At 43.0% G+C, this 22,478-nt stretch overlaps 1 protein-coding gene across 11 annotated transcripts in view; it reads right to left on the bottom strand.

Annotated features, from left to right (window-relative positions):
• Cabin1 (calcineurin binding protein 1) overlaps window positions 1-22,478 on the bottom strand; it is a 144,936-nt gene that overhangs the window by 73,676 nt on the left and 48,782 nt on the right. For all 11 annotated transcript variants that reach the window (XM_058571780.1, XM_058571775.1, XM_058571785.1 and 8 more), the window contains 8 exons: window positions 20,763-21,005; window positions 19,371-19,542; window positions 14,512-14,627; window positions 9,163-9,324; window positions 8,138-8,344; window positions 7,769-7,914; window positions 4,319-4,580; window positions 2,709-2,969 (listed from right to left, as the gene is read on the bottom strand). In XM_058571780.1, coding sequence (XP_058427763.1) covers window positions 2,709-2,969; window positions 4,319-4,580; window positions 7,769-7,914; window positions 8,138-8,344; window positions 9,163-9,324; window positions 14,512-14,627; window positions 19,371-19,542; window positions 20,763-21,005 — 1,569 coding nt within the window. The remainder of the gene's footprint in view (window positions 1-2,708; window positions 2,970-4,318; window positions 4,581-7,768; window positions 7,915-8,137; window positions 8,345-9,162; window positions 9,325-14,511; window positions 14,628-19,370; window positions 19,543-20,762; window positions 21,006-22,478) is intronic.

The raw sequence follows: 22,478 nt of genomic DNA, 5'->3' as shown, positions 1-22,478 counted from the left end.
AATCCAGCCCCAGGGAAGAGCAAGGTCTTCATAGGTCTCAAGAACCTTTGCCTGTAGGATTCAGGACAGGTAAACAGGCAGAACAATGAATCAGATAAGGTTCTGTGCTTTCTACTACATTCCTTAATTTACAAATAGGTGAAGTCAGTTGCCTAAAGTCCCACAGCTAGGAAAGCTCAAAGCCAGGTAAAACCCAGGTCTGTCCTGTCTTCTGCCCTCTGCTGCTCCTACATAAATGATATACCACAAGCAGACACACCTCCACAGTCAGCTTGATAATGTGGGTATAATGTAGCTCCTGCCTGTAGTACAGATAGCATATCTATAGCATGGATATCCCAGGGCCTGAGAACTGCTGGCACCTCAGACCCTGACTAGCAGGCTTCTGCATATATCAAAGATGGTTTTCACTTAGGTGACAAGCGTCTGCTGGTCCAGGCCCTGGTAGCATTTTCAAGGGGGCATACCAGACAGAGAGGGCTCACACCCAGAGTGCTCCACTTCTAGCCTATGGATTCTAGAGAAATTGGCTCAGCAACTCCATTTTTAATTGTAGGAAACCATCCATAAATATCCAGGTGGCCAAACTTGGAGGAGGGCAAAGTGTTTAAGAGGCAAGTAAAGTTTTTGAATCAAGGTTCCACATCAGAGGGACCAAGGCATTTCATTTTCAACAGAGCAGGGTTAAGTTCTTCACAGAAATGTCATTTATAAAACAAGATATACACATGCATCAACTGATTCAAAGTTACAGATACATTGGAATGCCCCTGGAATGAACTCTGCACCTGCAATCCTTCAAGCCAGCCCAGTGTACTGGAGAAGGGTGATCCATATAACTGGGGCCTTAATTCCTCATTTGGAAGTCCCTGGGCCCCCTGAGGCCATCATCCTGCTTGGTCACTGGCTCTACTAGACAGAAGCAGAGTCCAAAACTCAAAAGAAAAAACCATGGAGAGTTGATATCATCTTTGTGAAATCCAAGTCACTTTCCCCCACCCTCCACCTCCACTCTAGCCAGGGTCAGTTCTGCCCAGAGGTGTCACATATCAGTTAGAGGCCCGGTGGGATCTGGCCCAGCTCCCTTTCTCTCCTGCTGGTAATTTAGGGTGAGTCACATTTCTTCCCTGGACCTCAGCCTTCTCCTCTGCAAAGTTATAGTTCCTCCAAAGCACTCAGTGCCTAGTAGATCGTGTGAAAGTACAGTGAAGAGGGAAGGAGTTGGCCACTGCTGAAAAAGCATTCAATAGGAAGCTTTACTCTCTATACTTAAGAATATCTGGCCTCCTAATAGCCACTATATAAACACTTCACAGCAACTTTTAAAAATTAAGATTTTTTTTTTTTGTCTGCTCACAGGATTAGCAATTGTGTAAAAAGCAAGTTCTAGCATGACTGGGGAGAAAAACAAGTTCATCAATCAGTATAACCTGTCAGGGTAACTGGACACTGTTGCTCAAAATGTTAAAAGACCCAGCAATTCCACCTTTGAACTTTAGCCCTTGGAAATATTCATTAAGTGCTCTCTGATACAAGTACAGGAACATGTCCTAAGAAGTGGAGGGGAAGCCAAACCCATTAAGAAGGCACTGCATAGATAAACAAATGCCCAGCCCAACCATGGGGCACTAGAACAGGCAGGGAAGCTCACCATACCTTCAACTACATCTTGTCCAAAGAACTCAGAAAATGTTATTAAGTATCTACCTACATATTGATTAAAAAAAAATAGGACATACAGGGACATGCCCAAACTGTTAATAGGGATTATTAAAATGGGGCAGGTGTTAATATCACTGGGGACTTTCATGTTTTATATACTTGTGAATTGTCTGATTCCCTTTAAAAAGAAAATAAAAACATGACTACATGTTAATTTTATCATGGGGGGAAAAACACATGAAGGTAGAAAAAGGATTAGTAAGCAGTAAATTCTACCTTAATTCTAAAAAACTTGCTGGGCATGTTAGCAGTCTCAGGAAGGGCAAAGCTAACATGTTCAGGGGAAGTTTGAATCCTGGGTTAAGCCAAGCATGTCTGGATCTCCACCCACATCTTTGGTTTCCTCCCCTACAAAATGCACTGGTCACAGCTGCCTGGCCTGCCCCTCAAGACTACCTACCATGAGCAACAGTAAGAGCATTCATCAGAGGTACACTGGAAATCAAAAAAGAAAATCCCAGCAGTTCAAAAACAAAAACTGCTTTTCTCTTGAGAAGCAGTGAGAAAAAAAACAAATCTGGGGTAAAGAGCAGACTGTTCACTCTGGTTCAACTTTGCCAAGCTGGGTATCCCAGACATAGGCTGGGACCTCACTGGGCCTTGGATGTCTCATATGCACCTGGAAGACAGAGTGTCTGTACTCCCCCTGCCGGGCTATACTCCCCCTTGGCACCAGAAGACATTGAACTTTACTGTCATCACCAAGGTCAAGCTCTTCAAACCTGTGGGTGCTAATGAGAAAGGATTTTTTTTTTTCCCTGAGAGATGAGAACAATCGCACGTTCTTCCAGAAAGGATGGTAAGCACCCTTAGAAAAAGAGAAGAAAGGCTGCTTTAATTTAATTGCACATAAAACTGCTGAACACAGAGAAGTTTCCAGTGGGTTTGCAGGAGAGTCACTGAGATTGTGAGCCCCATCCCCAAGGAGACAGAGAGACCAGCCCATCCCTGCCCTGACTCCCAACCCTGAGCCAACATGGTGTCACCTCCAGGGCCTCCATGGCCAGCTCAGGTGGGTTGTGGTAGTGGATCTTCTTGGGGTAGCGGGCAGCCTCCTCATGCAGATAGTGGCTAGCCTGCCTATAGTGCAGCAGATAGACGGCTGGTGACTGCTGCTGCTTCTCAGCCACCTTGCCTAGCATATAGTGGATCAGCCATTCCTCTTCATCACCATCGCCCTCACAGTGAGCTGCCGATGTAAAACAGTGCCTGGCTGTCTCCAGCATGCTGTCTCTCCGGCCCTCCATCTGTAACAAGTCCCAAGAGCATAGGCCTTAGGCACAAGGATTGAACCTACCCTGGAATCATGCTTTTTCCAATATTAATTCAGTTGATTTGTTGACAAAATTTATATTCCTCTCAACAACCCTGAGACCAGACTGTTGTCAGCATTTCCCAGCTGATGACAATGAGACATGAAGAGTCTTGGGGATTCCTCACAAGTACACATAAAGTAAGGTGCAGAACTGGACTTAAATTAAGGGTGCCTCTCACCAGTGTAAGGTCCTTTCTTATGCCCTCCCGCTGCAGCTCTTAACAGTTTATGAATTTGTGAAGTATCCACTGACTCCCTCTAAGGTTCCTATCTATGATCTATGTGGCTGCAGTAAGGACTTGAACCTGCAAAGGGGAAAGAGTAGAGGGCTGGGGCTGCTATCACCAGAGGGAAGAACCAGGCCAATGGCAATTGTGGCATGTCACTGACAGTCTCAGAATGTTGGGCACAATGACAAAAGCTCATCCTCCAGGGCAGAGGGGCTTTCAGAGGATTTCAGTGGCACAACTGTGGGCTGAGACTCTCATTCAGTCCTCCAACAATCCCATGATAGTGTTAACAATGCCATCATCTTTTTTTGAATTTTGATTAAAGATGAACACTACAGAACTTAAGGCTTAGCAACATCTATCCAACCAGCAGTTCTCTTTCAGCACACTGCTTTCCTGGGAGACCTTTTTGGGCCAGGGTACCTAACTTCTGTACTAGTCTAAACATGTCAGTTTGAGGGCTGGGGATGCAGTTCAGTGGTAGAGTATCTGCTTACCATGTGTAAGGCCCCAAGTTTGATACCCAGCATCACCAAAACACCAAAACCAAAACCAAAAGTCAGTATGGTTCCTTTGCTTCCTTTTCAAGGAGGCCAGGGTTACCTGCTGAACAGAGACCTCAGGCTAGACCCAGCATCTCCCACTAAGGGTGCTCCTTACCAAAAGAGACTTAAAAAATCCCAACACATGGTCAAGAATTTTATAAGGACCCAACAAATTCCTTTGAGGAAAAAGGGAAGAGATACTTTCCTTCAGTTGGCTACCACCTCTTGCCCTACCAATTAACTACTCTCAAACTGATGACTGACAAGTCAGGTCACAATAGTCTGTCCCTGAACTTGCCTGCACTGGATTGGGTGTCTAAAAACCAAGGGGACAAGTTATCATTATGTATGGTATGGCTTGAGCCTCCTGGGAATAATCACTCCTGAACTCCTGGCTTGAATGTGAAGACAGGCAGAAAGAATGTCTGGAAAAGAATTTTGTAGTCCTGAGGGCACTCTGGTCAGACAGAAGGATGACAAGGCCCCTTTGCTTAGCTGGTCCTCACCTGCTGCACAAGCTCAGGAGGCAGCTCCGCTTTCCATTGCTTCAACTGGCGTGAAGCGAATGAGTGCAAGGCATAGGACATGGTGCCATACTCAATCCACAGGGACAGGTTAGAGCTGTCGATCTCCAGGGCCCGCCTGAAGCAGTTCAGGACAGGTGTGGCATGTTTCCAGATTGGTCCATCACTCTTCAGCTCATTGGAGTTCAACTTATCCTGAATGCGACTGGCCCGGGCCAGAGCCATGCCTGCCCAGGAATCAAACCTGGAGTGGGTGACAAAAAAAGCACAAGCTAAGACCACCATTGCCCTGATAGTAGGGCAGTTATGATGGCTCTGAGGGTAGGCAGATAGGCACTGTGGACACTGTACTACCGTAACACTAGAGCTCAAAGCCCAAGATCATGATTTGGACCAGCCACGTCTCAAAGTCTCAGTTCCTATATCATGACATATGGCACTCAATGACTGCTTTACTGGATGGGCTCTTGGACTTTGCTGCCCTCTGTTTCCCTGAACTGAGGAGGAATAGCTCTCGTGGAAAGAAACAGGGGCGCTCTGCAAAGCATCAAAAAAGGGCCCAGTCAAAGTGATGGGGAAACTTTCAGCAGGTGTCATGGTCCCTCCTCCTACATAGGCAGAGCCTGCATCAACATACTTACCAAACAAGAGCACAGTCACCAGCCACTCCTCTCCCTGTTTTCCCTCTGGGACCCTGAGCAGACTCTGACCTTTCCAGCTCAGTTCCCAGCAGTAAAACAAAGAGTGAGGGGGAATATGTGATGGCTGAGCCCCTATTATTCTGAGATCATCTATCTGAAAGAAACTAAGGGTGAGAATGTAGAAACCTCTCTGCGAGGATAATCAGTTACAAAGACACCAAGACCAAGATAATTTATGGGCTCTTAACAGAGTTTGGAATTTTCTGAATGCTAGATAGACAACAAAAAAAGGAACTAGAAGGATGAAAGAAGTTACTCTCCCATATGCCAACAATTCTTGACCACCACAGCTAAAGTTAGCTACTATGACTTTAAAAAGGGTTAATTGTCTTCCTGAACTATTTAATAGTTTACCATATCTCCAAGATGTTGTCAAGGAACCTTGTGAGTTCAGATGTACTTTCACTGCACTTCAGTACCCAAGGAGGAAACTGTATTAATGAAGGAAACAGAAAAAGACAGAAGGCTCACTGGGGTAAGGAGGACAGCAAAGACAAAGGCTTCATCCCTCATTCCATTTGAGGGGCTCCTGAGAGTAGCTCTTCCTCTTCAGGGACCTGGGGACCCAAGGCTACCATTTCTTCCCTTCCTCTGCTTATATCACCCTGGAAGAGGGTGGGGCTAGGTGTCAAACTCCCCTTCACTAGGACTAGTTTCTTTCAATTTCCAGTATGTTTTCTGTATTCCATTTGTCCTCACCTTGAAAAAAGAGCCCACATCACAATACTGCCTATGTGGTTACATAGAACCAACATAAAAACCAGTATCTCTTATCACAAAGTAATCAAAAGCAGAAGCATATCATCAGGACAACTGAAAATGTTTAAGTGTCCCACCTAGAGCCATCTTCTGATGTGAGTATCTGACCCTGGCAGTGCAGTACATGCCCATACTCTAGAAATACTGATTTACAGGGACACCGAGGGGCCTGAGGGCCAATGATGTGAACTTGGGGGTGGGGGTAGAATGTCAGCTCTGACTTATGCAGGGCAGGCCTGATGCCAGCACAGGATACAGAGTTATCTCCTTGGCAATGGAGATAAGTTGTACTAGTACTACTTTCATTTTCCCCCTCCCCAAATGGTGCTGTGACCAATTTGGGCTACCTCCAGTTTAGCAAAAGCAAAAAGAAAGGTCAACACAAAGGAAGGAAAAAACTGTTACCAGTATTTGTTCTCATAGACTCTGTTTCCGGATAAGAACCTCCAACACTATAATCATGACCCTATTATCCACCCAGCTGACTGTTATGGGCTTCACCCCTACCCAACAAGCTCAGAAGACTTTAATAAGGGAAAAAAAAAAAAAAAAAAAAAAAAACTGTATCCAAACTTCCACATTAGTTAGACCAGAAGCCACAAGTCTCCCCTGGCACCTGTCTGTTAGGGCCAGAATGAAGAAGGCGAAGGGCTGAGGCTCAGGACCAAGATAGGTTCCTTCTTGGCTCTGGGGCCAGCTTTCAGAGACCCCTCCTCTGTAGCAGGTAGACTTAGTGGGTTGATACCCTCCGATAAGGTGGTATGCAAATTGGAGGGAGGTATGGTTGAGACTTTGCAACTCTCATTTCAGTGATTAAGGGCTTGTCACATGAGAGAAGCTACATGAAGTGCCTGTCGCCCCAAGGTTGGTAGGTTTTACCATACTTTACAGATGAGGCAGCAGCAGTACAGAGGAGATGATCCCTAGTAACACAGTGTATCACACAGTGAGCATTCAGCCAGTGTTAATGGAAGTCTGTGCCACTACAATGGTATACAGCCCCCAGAGAGGATATCCAGGGCTCTAAGTACACAGTCCCTTGCCTGGAAGGAACCACAGACTGAGCAAAAGGGGCCCAATAAGGACTATTCCCATAAGCTATGGAAGTCTTACAAATTGGCTTTACCACTCAGATCCCAACCCCTTCTCCCCCTTGGTCAGGTGGAATCCATTGAAATTCTCAGGTTTCCCAAGTGAGAACAGTTTTGTGCTTATAGTTAAGGACAGCTACTATGGGCTAGCCTCTGAGTACCACCAGGAAGCCTGTCTACAGACATAATACCTTCAGAGGCTGATCAGCCACAGAGGGTGGTCTTATGTTAACTGTGACACAAGGCTTACCTCCTAGGTGCGCCAGCCATGAGAAGGTATCAAGTGCACTTGACTTCATGAGTAGAGCAGGGCCTTTAAGGATGTTCAGGCCAATCACATTTTAAGAGAAAGTTAAGCAAGGCTTCTTGGGAAGAAAGCACAAGTCTCACACATACAGAGCTCTCCTACATGCATCAGGTAACAACCACTACTGCCAATGATGCCCTGAGTCTCATCAAGGAAAGAGAACTTCAGTTTGAGTTTTTCCTATTACCCTCTCTACCCCAAGAAAACAACCATAATTAAAGAACCTGCAACAGAAACACTTAAGGGTACATATAACCCAACTTCCTGGGGCCTGAAACCAGAAAGGAAGCAGCACAAAACAGCACCTCCTTGTCTCACACAACAAGGCCCAAATTATACTTTGGACCTTCTCTGATGCCCTGTCCCTTTCAGGGAAAGAAGCCTTCTGTCCTGTTCTTTTTATGGAGAACCTACTTTTCTAATAACTGTAGTGTACTAAACTACCTTCTTATTTCTTTTCCCTGGCCCCCTTGTTGTGAGCAGGGAAACTCCAAACTGGCCTCCTGAAGATCTGGCTGAGCCAGTCACCCCAACCCTCTGGGTAGCCAGCCTGGCCCTAGCCCAAATTACCCACCTGTTAGGGCAGATGCAGATGTCATGCATGTAGAATTTGATGGCCTTGGACTGCTCCTTGTTTTTGAAATGATAATCAGCCAGGAGGTAGTAGAGTTCATTTACTACTGGAGGAGAGGGGTCAGCCCCTTCTGGGAGGCAGGGCACCTACCAGGTAAGAGAGTAAGTATAAGAGGAGGTGGCCTCAGCTGTGCCCTATAAGCCCAGGACTGCTTGGTCCTATCAACACATGACAGATCCCTGGCTTCTCCTAACCCTGGCATCTTATGCACAGCAGGAAAGAAACCAGGGCATACAGGTAGCAATGTTGGAGGGGAGGAATGTGATATGGCCCCATAACCCCCACCTCCTTGTATCTACTGAGGCCCACCTCAGATGATGTCCCCTCAATGTAAGCAGAGACTTTGTCTAGGCTCAGTGCTGGCCTCTCTGTACGGGGCACAATGGTAGCAATTCTTTTCAGGAGATTGGCCAAATCAGCAGATACAGTGCTGGTCTTGTAGCTGTCAAATTCAGGAAGGGTCTTGGGCTTAAAATACTCAAACATAAACAGGGCATCCTCCCATATAAGATCCACCTTGAAAAAAGACAGAAGGCAGATTCATATTACACTCAGAGTAAAGAAAAAAGTTTCTCCATAGATATGCATTATGACCAATGTAAATAAGGTCACAATATATTAAAGGGTCTATAACAAGTCCCCATTACACTTCTTAAAATCTGCACACCAAGTGTAATCCTTAAATTCAAGTGTTTGAAAAGTATAAGCCTAGTTTTTATAAAGACAAATATTTTAACTGAGGATTATGCTCTGTGAGATCACATGGCTCAGCCAGAGGGTGGGTTCTATCATAAGTGGGGGCCTGGGGCCAGCCACTGACCCTCTCTGTACCACAGCTGCTCCCTCAGTCATTTGGCTGATGAAAACTGAGTGCTGACTCCGGATAGTTTTAAAGGCAGGAACCAGAGTGGAGACCCTAGCCTAAGGAACTCATATTTTAGAGGACAAAATTCCTAAGATTAGAGAAAAACTGACAGTATTGAGGAACCATGAGCTAATAACCCAAGAGTGCTTAAAAAAAAAAAAAAGGAGAGAGAGAAAGAAAAACCTCTAAGGAATTATTCATATCCAAGTTACAAATAAATCTACAGAGAATTGCAACACTACATTTTTGAATCATTTGTCAACATTTATGAGGACACCATTTTTTGGAAACTCTTTATCCTTTAATCAAAGGACATCATAAGGTCCTCTTGTACTCTTCTTGCAACTTGTACTGGGACTGTGGAGCTGGGTATAACAAATCTGACATGTTTCAAAAGAGCTTCTGCTTCCCTAGAGCCCCACTCTTCATCAGAGCTGCCTCCTTCCCAGGCCTATGGTGGCAGACTTACCTGCTGGGCTGAGTGCTCCTCTAAGTACCTGGCCTTGCTCTTCTTGCTAGGGAAGCTGTATAGGCAGTAGAAGCACTGCTCCAAGGCTGTCTCCAGCTCCTCCTTATAGGGGTGTGTGTCTTCAGAAGTGGAGGCAGCAAGTTCCTTTTGGAGAACTTGCACCTATGGTGAGTAGAAAGAGATGCCTGGAAAAGTGGCCTGCTGCCAGAGCCTCCCTGTCATAGAAGGATCTCCCCGGAGAGATCCAAACTCTTTCAACCTAAGGAGGCAATGTTTGCTGAGTCCCTACATGACCTGATTCCAAAAGACTTGCTTTCTAGAAAAGACCTGTTATCCTAATGGGGTTATCTGGACCAGTTCTGGCAGCAGCCTCCTCCCATTGGGTTTGCTGAGCTGCCTTCTTTCCAAATACCCAGTTTCCACCAACTACTAGAAGAAAATATTATACTCCATTTATTTAGCTGTACATTTCCTAAATGAATTATTTACTTAGCACCTTTTTTTCCTAGGCAGTGAAACACAGTCCTGCTTTTAAGAAGTTAAGGTTCCAGTGGAGATAATGGAGTTAAATATTTAAAACATGTAAGTGTAAGAACATAATCCCATTAGGGTTGAGGGAATCTCCCTCAGACAAAATATTTGTGAGGATCAGATAGAATGTGAATAATATAGTAAACAAGTTGTACCTATAGATATGAGATCCTATGGCTATTGAACTTTTAGTAAACAGGCATTCTTTCCAAGTATCTATGAAATTTTACCAAAATTAGATAAAAAACAAGACTCATAAAATACCAAAAGATAATACAGACCACATCCTCTAAATGTAATTCAATAAACTTAGAAATCAATCATATAAAAATAGCAACCACGAAATATAAAAATTTCTGGATGTACCTAAAAATGTATTGAGGGAAAACTTATATACATATATTATACTTCAATACATATATTAGGAAATTAGTATTAAAATAGCATTGTACTCAATAAAGAAACAACAGAAAATAAAAAGATAATAATATAAATAGATAATATTAAAGTGGTAATTAGTGAACTAGAAAGTAAAGAAAAAAACAGATCCAGGAACTAACAGGTTATAGTTTGAAAACATTAATATAGACCTCAGGAAAAGACTGAGGCAAACATCATGAACAGTTTTATATTAATATTATAATATTATGATATTAATATAAAACTGTTATATTAATTATATTAATAAGTAGACCCTATTCTGAAAATATAATTGATTTGAGAAAAAATCTAAACGGATCTATATTCACTAAAGAAATCGAGTTTTAGTTTAGATCTGTGTTGAAGGCTTTATTTAGAGACTGCATCTTATCACACTGAGTTGCTTAGGGCCTTGCTGAGTTGCTGAGGCTAGCTTTGAACTCGAAATCCTCCTGCCTCAGCGGCTGGGATTACACCCATGTGGTACCATGCCCAGCTTAGTAGTTCTTTTTATAGGAATCCACACTAGAGAAATTCTCACAAATACACATAAACAACTTGGTGGATGTTAACCTCCAAAATGGATAAATAATAATGCCATCACAATCCATAATGCCATAATACCATCATTAAGAGAATGATAATCTATTTATAGACAAAATGATACAATGTCTAAGATTTGCTTCAAAACAATGTGGGATGGGAGTAGGTGGGGGAATGGCAATGCATTATAAATAAATAATTACTTTTCAGTGCTCAGCCTCTTGGAGTGTACTATACTATTACTTCTATTTTATTGTTTGGAAATTTCCATACTAAAAAGTTAAAAATAATTCAGATGCTCACACAATATATGATCCTATAAAGCAACTGAAATGAATAACCCAACATTACTTATTAAAATGAATAAACCATTGATTTTTATCAATGTGGAGATATCTATGTGTTGAAATTAATAAAAGCAAGCTGCAAGAGATTATAAACCATATATTTTGTACTTAAAATTTTAAAAATCGTGCAACTATATGTTGTTCAGTAATGTGCAAATACGTAATAATTAAGCATAAAAACCTGGACTACAAAGATACACACCAACTTTAATAAAGTAAGCAAGAGAGGGAAATGAATATATGTTACCCTTCCTATAACTTTCTATTTTCATTAGAAGACAAGTTTGCAGCAAATAGTAGATTATTAATATGCATACAATCTGGGTAGTGGTATGTGGGACACAGTATAAAAGGGAACACCCCAGAAAGTAGTAAAGGCTCCACAGGAGAGGGGCTATCTGAGCTGGATGTGGATGAATAGATAAGAATTCCTCAACCCAAACAGAACATAGAATAAGAAATGCTAACTCTAGCTAGGCATGGTGGTACACACCTATAATCCCAGAGATTTGGGAGGCTGAGAGAGGAAGATAACAAGTTCAAGGCCAGCCTAAGCAACTTATCCAAGGACCTGTCTCAAAATAACAAATAAAAAGGGATGGAAATGTAGTTTAGTGGTAGAGCACCCCTGGATTCAATTCAAAGTACTGGGGTGGGGGTTGGAGGAGAGCTAACTCCAGAAAAGACGGGATACAAGAGAATTTCAGACTATTTCTACTCTAAGAGAAAATAATCCACACAAAGGGTCTCTCTGATGTTGGTCCCAAAAACACTTTCAAGACAGTCTTTTACCTACAGATCATGAATCTGAGATAAACTCCACAGCACCTATGATGAGTGCTCAGGCAGCACTTCTGGATAAATGAATAAGTGTCTATTTTATTCTCTCGCTGAAGAAATATCACTGGGACAGAAATCTACGTCAGGCACTGCTCAACTCCTAGGGATACTTCAGACAGCAAGACAGAAAAGGTCCTGGACTCAGGGATGCAATCTAGTTGGTGAGGGGCATGCAACACAAAAAAATAGCAAGGTATCCAGCTGTAGGGGCAACAGAGAATGGAGGAACTGGGGAAGGCTGCTTCAAAAGAAGGAAAGGACCAGCCAGTCATGTGTGACCCACGAGAGAGTGGCAGGCAGAAGGCATGGGGTTGAGAGTGGGGAGTCAGAGGAATCTCAAGTTGGACCCTGGGCACAAAAATTAGGAAGTACAAACAAAACACAAGTGTACTCATATCACTTCTACTCTCTTAAATTCAACTGGCAGATACTGGCAGCTACAATTCACATTCTTCCAAAAACAGACAGAGATTGAGTAAACTGTCAATAGGACCACATGCTGGCCCCTTTAGCCTTCTCTTCTCTATCAGCACCACTCCTACCCAAGGCCAGCCTACAAAGGTAGTAAAGTAACTCACTCTTCCAATTTGAATAAGGTGACTTTGTGGAAGCAATGTCCCTATACTAGGCAACTGTCAGAGGAAAGAAAGAAGGGGGCCAATTCCTGGATATCAAAACAGATTCCACCTGGCATAAATCTTCGCAAAATGATCCTGGAGCATAAAGACATCCCAGGGTGAGCACACAGGCCCTTGGAGCTCACAGGGTAGGGTAGACACTCAGCCATCTGGAGCTGGGGCTGGAACCTGGGCCAGAGGGTTTCCTCACCAAGTCTCCACATCCTCAGCATGATGCTTTGCCAACTGAAAGGCCCTACACATACATGAGCTCTGTACATATGCTTAATCTCCTTCAACGTATTTATTAAATAAGAACCTACTCTGCATTGCCAGGAGCAGTGGTGCACGTATGTAATCCCAACCACTCAGGAGGCTGGCAAGGTGCTAAGTAAATCAGTGAGATCCTGACTCTAAATAAAATACGAAATAGGGCTGGGGATATGGCTCAGCGGCCAAGTGCCCCTGAGTTCAATCACTGGTATCCCCTCGTCAAAAAAATAATAAGCTAATTTGTGCCAGGCACAGTACTAGGTACTTGGATCCAGTCATGAAACAACTTACAAAATTCCCTATTTTTTCACAAGCTACATTTCAGTGGAGAAGACACACAACAAACATAATAAAGAAGCAAATTATATAGCATACTACCAGGTGATGAACTATGGGGAGAGTATAGAGCAGAGGAGGAAGATACTAGGAAGGGAGGCTACAGCTGCAAAGAGGGTATGCTTGCTGAAAAGAAGGTAAAGAACAGGGGATGGCAAAATTCTTAAAGGACCATACAGTAAATATTTCAGGCTTTGTGGGCTATAAAGATTGTAATATATACTTGACTCTGCTGCTGTACTGCAAACACAGCCATAGTTAATTTGTAAATGAGTGGATGTGGCTATGTCCCAAAAAAAACTTTAAAGAGACATTAGAGACTGGGTTGGATGCCTCTCCCTTGGCAAATCCAGAATACCTGATGCTCTGTAACTTGTCTGGTATTGCCAGGCCTCCCACTCAACAGAGAGCTTTGGGGACGGGGTTAATACTGCTTATCCTCAGTAACCCCAGAGAGCTACTACCAATAAATCACAGTTGGCAAGTTCAAGGAAGTCTGCTTATGGAGGCTCACTAAAGAATTACTGACTGAATAAATTAATAGTTATTGACTGAGCAATTATAACCTGGCATAACAAGTGGTATTGGCAAATAGGACTTCAAAGACTTTGGTGGTAATGGTGAATGCAGTGACTACTTTAAAAAAATTATTATGGCCTAGTTTTGTGTCCAACTAGTAACAGAATCAGCAATAACTAGTGGAACTAAATTCACCTGCTATTTAAAACCAGGTCTATAGTTCCCTGAGCCTCAGTTGCACAAGGGAACTGCTATAGTTTGGATTTTAAAAGAATTTTTTTTAAATTTTTTTTATGGTGCTGGGGATTAAACCCAGGGCCTCAATTAAACCCTTGCCTTGCGAGGCAAGCACTCTACCCCTAAGCCACATTCCAAGCCCTATAGCTTAAATCTTGATTGTCACCTAAAGGCCCATGAATTGGCACTATTGGAAGGTGGTAGAAACTTTAGAAGGCAGGGCCTAGTGGGAGTAAATGCTACTAGGGGCATGCTCTTAATGAGGATTTCAGGACCCCAGCTTTTTCCTATCTTTCTTGTTGCTTTTCAGCTGCCATGAACAGGTTTCCTCTACTACATGCTCTTGCCATGATGTACCGCCTTGCCACAGGACCAAAAGCAATGGGACCATGTGACTCTGGACTGAAACCTCTGAAACCATGAGCCAAAATAAATCTTTCCTCCTTATAAGATGATTAGCTCAAGTATTTTGTCACAATAATGGAAAACTGACTAACATAGGAACCTTTCTGGCAAGTCTCAATAGTCACACACATATAGAGAGTAGTCAAAGAAGCACAGTGGGCCCTCCTGCATGGAAAGGCCAAGCAAACTCAAGGGAGCCAACACAGCTCTGTTCCTCTTGGTACCCCTCAGCCCCATCCCAACCCTGTACTAATAGCCCATGGCCTGGGGAAACCACGCACATAGAATCGTAGCAGAGCCCCATCTGAATTGCAGCACCAGGACCTTCTTCCCAAGTATTCATGGGCTGTGTTGAGCAGCATGAGGGAGGAAGGGAGCATTGGCGTCTCTGACATTCCTAGAGAAGAACAGACCAACAGATACAAAGTTAGCAGGAACAGGTAGAACTGCACACAGGTTGAAGGCTCTCTCTACTTTGGGGGCTTTTTTGTCTTTACAAAAGTGGCCACAGAATTTCTTACTTTCCTTTATTTTCTTGTTTTTAAATAAGAATGATTTGATTTGCTTTACTAAAACATGCATATCAAAAAGCAATTCAAATCATACAGGAAAGTATAAAGAAGGAATGCTTCATTTACCAAAATACCAACCTCTAAGGATGAACCAATGTTGACATTTGGGACAAATAATTTATAATAATGGAACTCATAGTACCATTTCCTAAAATGTCTTATCTTTAGACATGCCTGAATATTATAGGAAAAAAAAAAAAAAAAAAGGAAAACAGAAGGGGGAAAAAACCCCTGAATTTCAGTTAAATATTTGGTTACCAATAGAATTATTATTAGTTTCTTAAAGAACTTCACTATTTTTGAAACTCTAGGCCATAATCTATTAGTGTCTTATGACTTACACTTTTAGAAGGGATTGAGACAGAACATATCAGAACAGAAAATATCAGAAGGTATTACTCAGGAGAAAAAACTTTCTTTCCTGAGATTTGCTTGGTACTTTTTATTATTGGTTAGCACCAGTCAAAAAAGTAAAAGCACTGGTTTGAAAAAAGGTCAGGTCATCATTAAGTTTAAGCAAGTCATTTTTTTGCTCTAAACCCAATAGGCACTGACCTATTTCACTTTTTTTTTTTTTTTTTTTTTTTTTTTGGAGACAGGGTCTTGCTAAATTGCCAAGGCTGTCCTCCGACTTTTGACCCTTCTGCCTCAGCCTCTAAGTTGCTGGGGTGACAGGTATCACTGTGCTCTGCTAGTCACTCCAGTCCTCTGAGGGTCTACATAAGATCAGTGAGGGTTACATAAGATCAGTGATTCACTTTATAATACTTCCTCCTCTCCCTACCTTTCAGTTTTGTTTCATATGTTTTCTATAACCATTCCACGTTTATAACATTTCCATTCTTTTCTACAACCACACTTAGCCCAGTTGTTTTCTCTCAACACCAATTTTAAATGGACTCAGTGCTCCTCACAAATACCTTCCTATGAATTAGCCACTCTGACTAAGAAGTGCTCATGAGAGCTGGAGCTCCTGTTTATAAACGTCTCATTATCTCTGTAATTACAAACAACTTGGCTAGATATCTTAGGCCACATATTTTTTTCCTGAGGAACTGGACAGACATATACATTATCCCAACTGCATTGACTGAAGTTATAGAGAAATCTAAAATGAGCCTAATTTTTTATCCCATGAAGACAATAATTACTTATTCAGCTTAGAAACCAAAATAATCTTTATCCTTTCAGTAGATGATTAACCAGGATGTATTTGATGTGGCTTGCTATATATTAATTTCTCTTGGTATCTACTGTACACTTGGAATCTGAAGATTCAATTTTTACTACATTTACAGATACTATCTTATATTGGACATTAGGAGGGTTGCTCCTCCTGTTCCATTGCCTAAGTCTTTCCACTGGGGGCACTACTTATCCTTATATTAAACCCCAATCCCTGTTCTCCACCTCTATCATCTTTCAATGCTTTTGAGTTCTTCACTGCATTCACTTGTTCATTTTGGTCATATTCATTCTGCTCCTTGCCATTTGGGTTTTTGAATTTATAATAGTGAGATTTGGTTTGCAGAGTTTTCTTTTAGTTCTTCAATTTCCTTTTTACCTCATTGTTTATCAGCTCAAATTTTCTAATTATTTTCTTGGACGAACCATATACAGAGATTCTGTCTCTCTTCCTTAGAGATACATTCTCTGCCAGGATGAATACATCAGTTTTTTTGGTAGGCTACAGTCACTCTTTTCTTTTTGTTCCCTCAGTCCTTTGTGGGGGTGGTTACAATATGTTAGTACACTTACCATGTCATTTCTTTTTGTCCTGCTCAAAATCAGCCTGGGCAATTCCTCTAGACTCAGAGTTCTAATATATCATGGACGAATTAGCTAAACCTTCTCCTTAAAGCTACAATTTTAATTCTCCTTCTATGTCTGCAGAGACAGACACTGCTCACCTTTAGGGTCTGCTAGAGCTAGAGACTCACCTCACCTGAAGTTACACACTTCTCACTGAATGTGTAGTCACATTCAATGACTAAGTGAGATGAGAGTATAAAGGCCAGGCTACCTCAGCTCAGGCAGGACAGTTCTGATGGGCAACTGTCATCCAGAACTCCCTGCCAGGTTGGCCAAGGCTCTGTCAGGCCTGCATCACAATTTGACTTCTCCCTCCACCCACTTCTGCTTCTTCCTGTCCTACTTTTTGCACATATTAATCCCTAATAAATCTTATTACAGTATCTGCTTCCAGAGCGCTCAATATGTGTGTGGGCAACCTCTGCATCTCAAACCACCTCACTCCTGCTAAGAGTTTAGTGTGTGACAATGGCCTCACCACACATTCAGAAGTGTTTTATCCCTGAGCTCTTTCCTTCATCTTAGCCTGCTAAAGCCAGTGCAATATGGAGGGGCTTCTCTATCAGTCCACTCTCTACAAATTAGAGAAAATTAATATTTCCCAGAATTTGATCAATTTACCATCTTTCCTCAGTTTACCTAAATTGGGGCAGAGGGAACAGAGCCACGTGTGCTGTCAGTCCACCCAGAATTTTTGTCTCTTTCTTTGGCATACTTTCCAAAATTGGAGGCATATTGACTCTTCCTCTTTCCTTGTCTACTTCCTAGAAGGTTCTTTTTTTTTTTTTTTTAAGACTGTTTTTGTTTGCATAATTAATTTTGAGGGAAAGGGAAAATCTCAATATAGAAGTTTTCTTGTATTATCTTTTTTTTTTTAAGAGAAGAGAAGAGAGAGAGAATTTTTTTAATATTTATTTTTCAGTTTTTGGTGGACACAACATCTTTATTTTATTTTTATGTGGTGCTGAGGATCAAACCCAGCGCCCCGCACATGCCAGGCAAGTGCGTTACCACTTGAGCCACATCCCCAGCCCTTCTTGTATTATCTTTAGAAAAATAATAAACATTTACAGTTATAAATCTTTTACTTTTTCACTACTAAGATTTTATTTGGAAAATAAAAAGGTATTGTTTAGTCAAGAGCTCTAAAGATGTTCATTTCCAGAAATTTATGCTAAAAAAGTAAAATGAGCGAAAGAAAAAGGGTATACATGAAGTGTTCCCCACAGTATGACCTATAAATAGAAAGAAATATTGCAGTGTTCCTAACTCAGCAGGGGGAAGAGCTCAGGAGAGCATGCACTTGGAATCAGTATTATGAAAACAAGACAATAAAATGGTGGCTGGGTTGTAACTCAGTGGTTGAGCTCTCACCTCACATGCATGAGACATTGGGTTTGATCCTCAGCACCACATTAAAACAATAAATAAATAAATAAATAAAACAAAGATTTTTTAAAAATGGGAATAGCTTTACAAAACAAAGTCTGAAAGCCCTTTGTAGTCTGCTCTCCCTCACATACAACCCACACACTCCAGGCCTCCTGAGTCACTGCCCACTGTGGCTCCACCTCCCTAGCATCTTCTGCTCTGGATTTTTCTATCAGTTTTCAGCTTCACCTCCCAGCCCACCTCAGGCAGCCTCAGGCACCTCACTAATCTCACTGGCCTAATACACAATCAGAAAGCTCACCTCTCTCCCCTTATCACAAACCTGTCAAGGCCAGTGGAGTCTAATTCAGAGCTGTAATGAGCAGCTGAGAAATATCTGAGGAGTACACAAAATTATAGAGACAAGGGTAGAAGGAGATAAATTAATTAAGGAGACATGTTAATTCTAGTTTTCTCTGTTCAGGTGAAAAAGTGATGAGTTTCTTTCCTCTCCACATTTCTTATTTTATAAATAACTAAGGAAAAACTTCCCAGTAAACTTAATTTTAAGTTAGTTAAATAAATATATAAATGTGTATTATATATACTAACAAATAGATGTATATAAGCCAAGGCTGGACAGCAAACTGAAGAAAAGAAAAAAATGAAAAAAAAAAGCAGGATTACAGCAATGATTGCTTTAGGTGTCAACTAGGTGTTGTGATATAGTTCCTTTAATTCAGCACATTTTCTACCCATATTGACCATAGTTCAAGTGCCATCTCCATCACTGGTCCTAGCTTGTCTTCTTCAGGTTCTCAATTCATGACTATTTACTACTCAGCACCTATGACACTCTAGTTTCTAATTTGCTATGGTGCTTCATGGTTTTATTTCAGTCTGTTCCTGGAACAAACCTCTGAGGTAGCTGCCATTATTCCCAGTATAAATAAGGGAAAATAGAAGCTGAGGTTATATGAACTGCCAAAGGTCACATCACACAGCCAAGAAAGGACAGCTAGAATGTGGAACCTTTGCTTGCCCCACATTGTTTTTGGCTTCCCATTCTGGGGCTACTATGGGATTAAAGGAGCTAGCAGTATGAGACACTTCAAGGCACTCCTTAAAGCACTGGCCTTGCTGTCATTCCCTCCATGCTGCCACATGCACCAGACATGCAACACATCATACATTCATGCTTCCCATATTTACTGCACAGTGAGCTTTCTGAGGGAAGAAACAGGGAAGTTTCTGTCTCCAAGTGCCGTGAGAAATCCTGTCACACTGAAACCCAAGCCAACTCGGAGTACCTGGGTAGGGCCTTGAGACCCTAACATAGAGGTCGGGGCAAGGACACCATGGGGCAAGGCCCAGCCCCATCAAACCTGTTGCCAGTGCACCTTCCTCTACTGGGTTCTGAAGCTGCTGCTGGTGGCACAGGGAACGGAAGGTATCCTCTTCCTGCCAGATGATCCTGTGCAGGATGATCCAGGGTAGCACTGAGGAGACATGGGGCTCCTTGGGCTCTTCCTGCACAGCCATGCTACAGTCGATGACCTGGCAGGCGGCACCAGGGGTATCAGAATGTGGCCAGTTCTATTCCCCACCCACCTGAAATAAGTCTCCATTGCAGTGCCCACTAGGAGATCTGGGGCATGAGGCCTTCCCACCCTCACAACTCTGGTGTGAGAACACTGACCTAGTAGCACTCCAGTAACGCATCAAAGTCTCAGAGTACCCAATGATCAAGTCACAGCATTCTTCATCATGCCATGTGCAATTACTGAATGTGGCATGATGAGCTAATGGCCTGGGGGAAGAGACCTATGGATAAGCTACCTGAATGCTAATGAGAGCAAATGCAGCAACAGGGAGTTGCAAAGGAGGGGGTAGGGCAGGCAGAGGTGAGCCCTTTAAAGGAAGTTTCCAGGTGAATGGCTATGCCCAATACCTAGAGAGGGCAGGCATATAGATGGGGCCCTAGGGGTGGCCCAGAATGGCTGCTGCCAAGGAAATAGAAGAGGAGAGAGAGAGACAGTATCAATGCATCCTGAGCAGCACACCACCCAGAGGGAAATGTGAAGGGTTTTAAGCAAGGGGAGAAACACATTCATATTTCAGTTTTGGAAAAAGGCCTCTATGGTAGGATGGTAGTTGGGCTGGAAGGGTAGAAAGACAAGAAGCACCATAGGGTTGTGCTGTCACAGTTCATGTAACAAGTGACAGTGCCTAGACTATGACAGAACAAGGAAGATGAAAGGAGAAACAAAAGAAAGAGATGCAAAGGATGTGGGGTTGGCAGGATTTGCAGATGGCCTGAGTGGAAGTTAAGGAGAAAGCTGAGCTAATGGCCTGGGGGAAGAGACCTATGGATAAGGTCAGAGGAAGATTCTCTGCCTGGATGATATGGGGTGCTGTGGTTACTTTTTAGGTAGAAGCACCACAGCAACATGGGTGGTAGAGAGTCCTGACAGGAAGTCAGGAGGCTTAGACTTTCATCTCCATTCTGCCTCTGGCTCACTGCAAGCAGACTAGGCCCTGTTCTGAGCCTGTTTTCTCCTCTCTAGGACTGGTGGTCTGGGAGAATCCCATCCTGCCAAATATTACATTGACTCTAATTCCCAGACCCAGGGAGATTTGCACACAATCTCAGATCCCCAAATTGTCTGCCAGTGAGGGCAATTCATCCTATTTGAGGTCCCTAGTTCACAGTGAAGGAGGCATTAAATTGACACACTTGCTGAGCCAGGGAAGAGAATGAAGGAAATAGGGGTTACCTGAATGAGGTTATTGGTGAGCCGGACAAGGCCAGTGGTGGAGGACGATTCCTTCAGGATGTTGCCATTGCTGTCGGCAGAGAGTGCCTGCTCAATGCCCAGTAGCAGCTGGGTCACTGTGGCTACCCACTCCTCCTTGGCTGCAGCCTCACTTGAATTCACCATCTGTTGGACAGCTTCGTTCAGAGCCACATCAGAGCATTCAAAACACTGTTGGTGATCCTTCAGCTGGAGCAAGGAGTCCTGAGCACAGGGAAAAGGGAGATGAAAGGTGCACTGTAAGTTCAGCACACCTTGGTCTCAAACCTGAGACGGGAAGAGCCGAGATAAAGAGATGAGGGACAGTACAAAAGAGAAAAAGGTCCCCAGTGCCTACACAGGTCTACATAGCCTTCAGGCATCTAAGAGGGAAGACAGTGACCTATGTACAATGCCAGCATAGTTGTCACAAGCCAGGGGACTTTCAAAAAGGCACTTTGCCTCTCTGACTCATTTTCCCCATTTATAAAAGTGGGATCCTAGAAATGAGACCACACAGTTGGCAACTGGTCAACATGAAACTGAGGGACTCAAACAGCTCCATCAGCTCTCCCCTAAGGCATCATGTCCCTTTAGTGCCAGAGCTCTGGAGGGGACTCAGCAGATGAGGGGTGGGCTGCTGGAGAGGAACTGTTTCAGCAGAGGAGGACCTGAGCTAAAGCCATAGCAGGGAAACTGGTCAGACAGTCCTGAAGTCATTGTTCTATGAGGCCCCTCGTCCCCAATGGCAGGCAGGGCCAAGGTGCTGAGTCCTTCTCAGCCTCAGCCCTGCATCACCCCCTTGGAGGTACCATGAGTATTCAGTGAATGCGTTTATGTGCCCATGAAAGAGCTCTCAGGACATCACACAGAAATGTTATTTCTATTTTAAAAATCTCTCTGGGAGCCATCACTTTTTGTAAAGCTCCCCCCTGCCCAGGGCCCTAGAATACAACCTATTTAAACTCCTGGGAATTTTAGGTTCTTTTATCACTGGCTGGTACATGGGGAAATATAGTCTGTCTGTGAATTAACAGATCTGGCGGACTACTTGTTAGACCAGCAGGAAGCGCTTGTACCTGGTGCCCCATTGGGATCTGACATCCCCACAGCCCAGGCCCAGCAGTAGCTCCTTCCTGCCTTGACATGGGTAGCCACCACTCTCTGAAGTGACATTGACAGGAGCAGAAATACCCAAACTGCATTTGAAATGTGCTGCAATGTTTGAACAAACATCAAAACCTCCCAAACTTAGCCCTAACTGCTAGGAAAATGGAATCTGTGTTTCTTTAGAGAAAACTGGCTAAGCCAGAGGCCACTGAGGCAAGAAGCACCTTTGAAGTGCAGCTATGGGGTCTAAAACCAGAGTTGATTCCTCCTGGTCAAATCACTGAGCATAAAAGGGCAGATAAAGACTCTGGCCTTAAACTGTAGTCAGATTGTGGTGAAAGTTAGGGACAAGACAAAAATCCATTAGGAGTGCCTTAATATGATACAATCCCCAGGGCTCAAGGCAAGAAAGAATTTAAGTGTCAACAAATGTGGAACACAAACTATTACTGACTGTGAGCAAAACAACTGTCTATCCAAATAAAATGAGTAAAAAAAACAATCAGAAATAATGGTAATTCAGTAATCAGTTGGATTCAAAAAAACAGGCAAAAGTTAGTAGGGTTCCTATAAACCAGCAATGTACAG

The sequence above is a fragment of the Marmota monax genome, unplaced genomic scaffold (assembly GCF_021218885.2).
Source record: "Marmota monax isolate L192 unplaced genomic scaffold, Marmota_monax_Labrador192_F-V1.1 WCK01_AAM20220418_F8-fsc00157, whole genome shotgun sequence".
Lineage (NCBI taxonomy): Eukaryota > Metazoa > Chordata > Mammalia > Rodentia > Sciuridae > Marmota > Marmota monax.
This window is presented reverse-complemented; position numbering and strand designations above follow the sequence as displayed.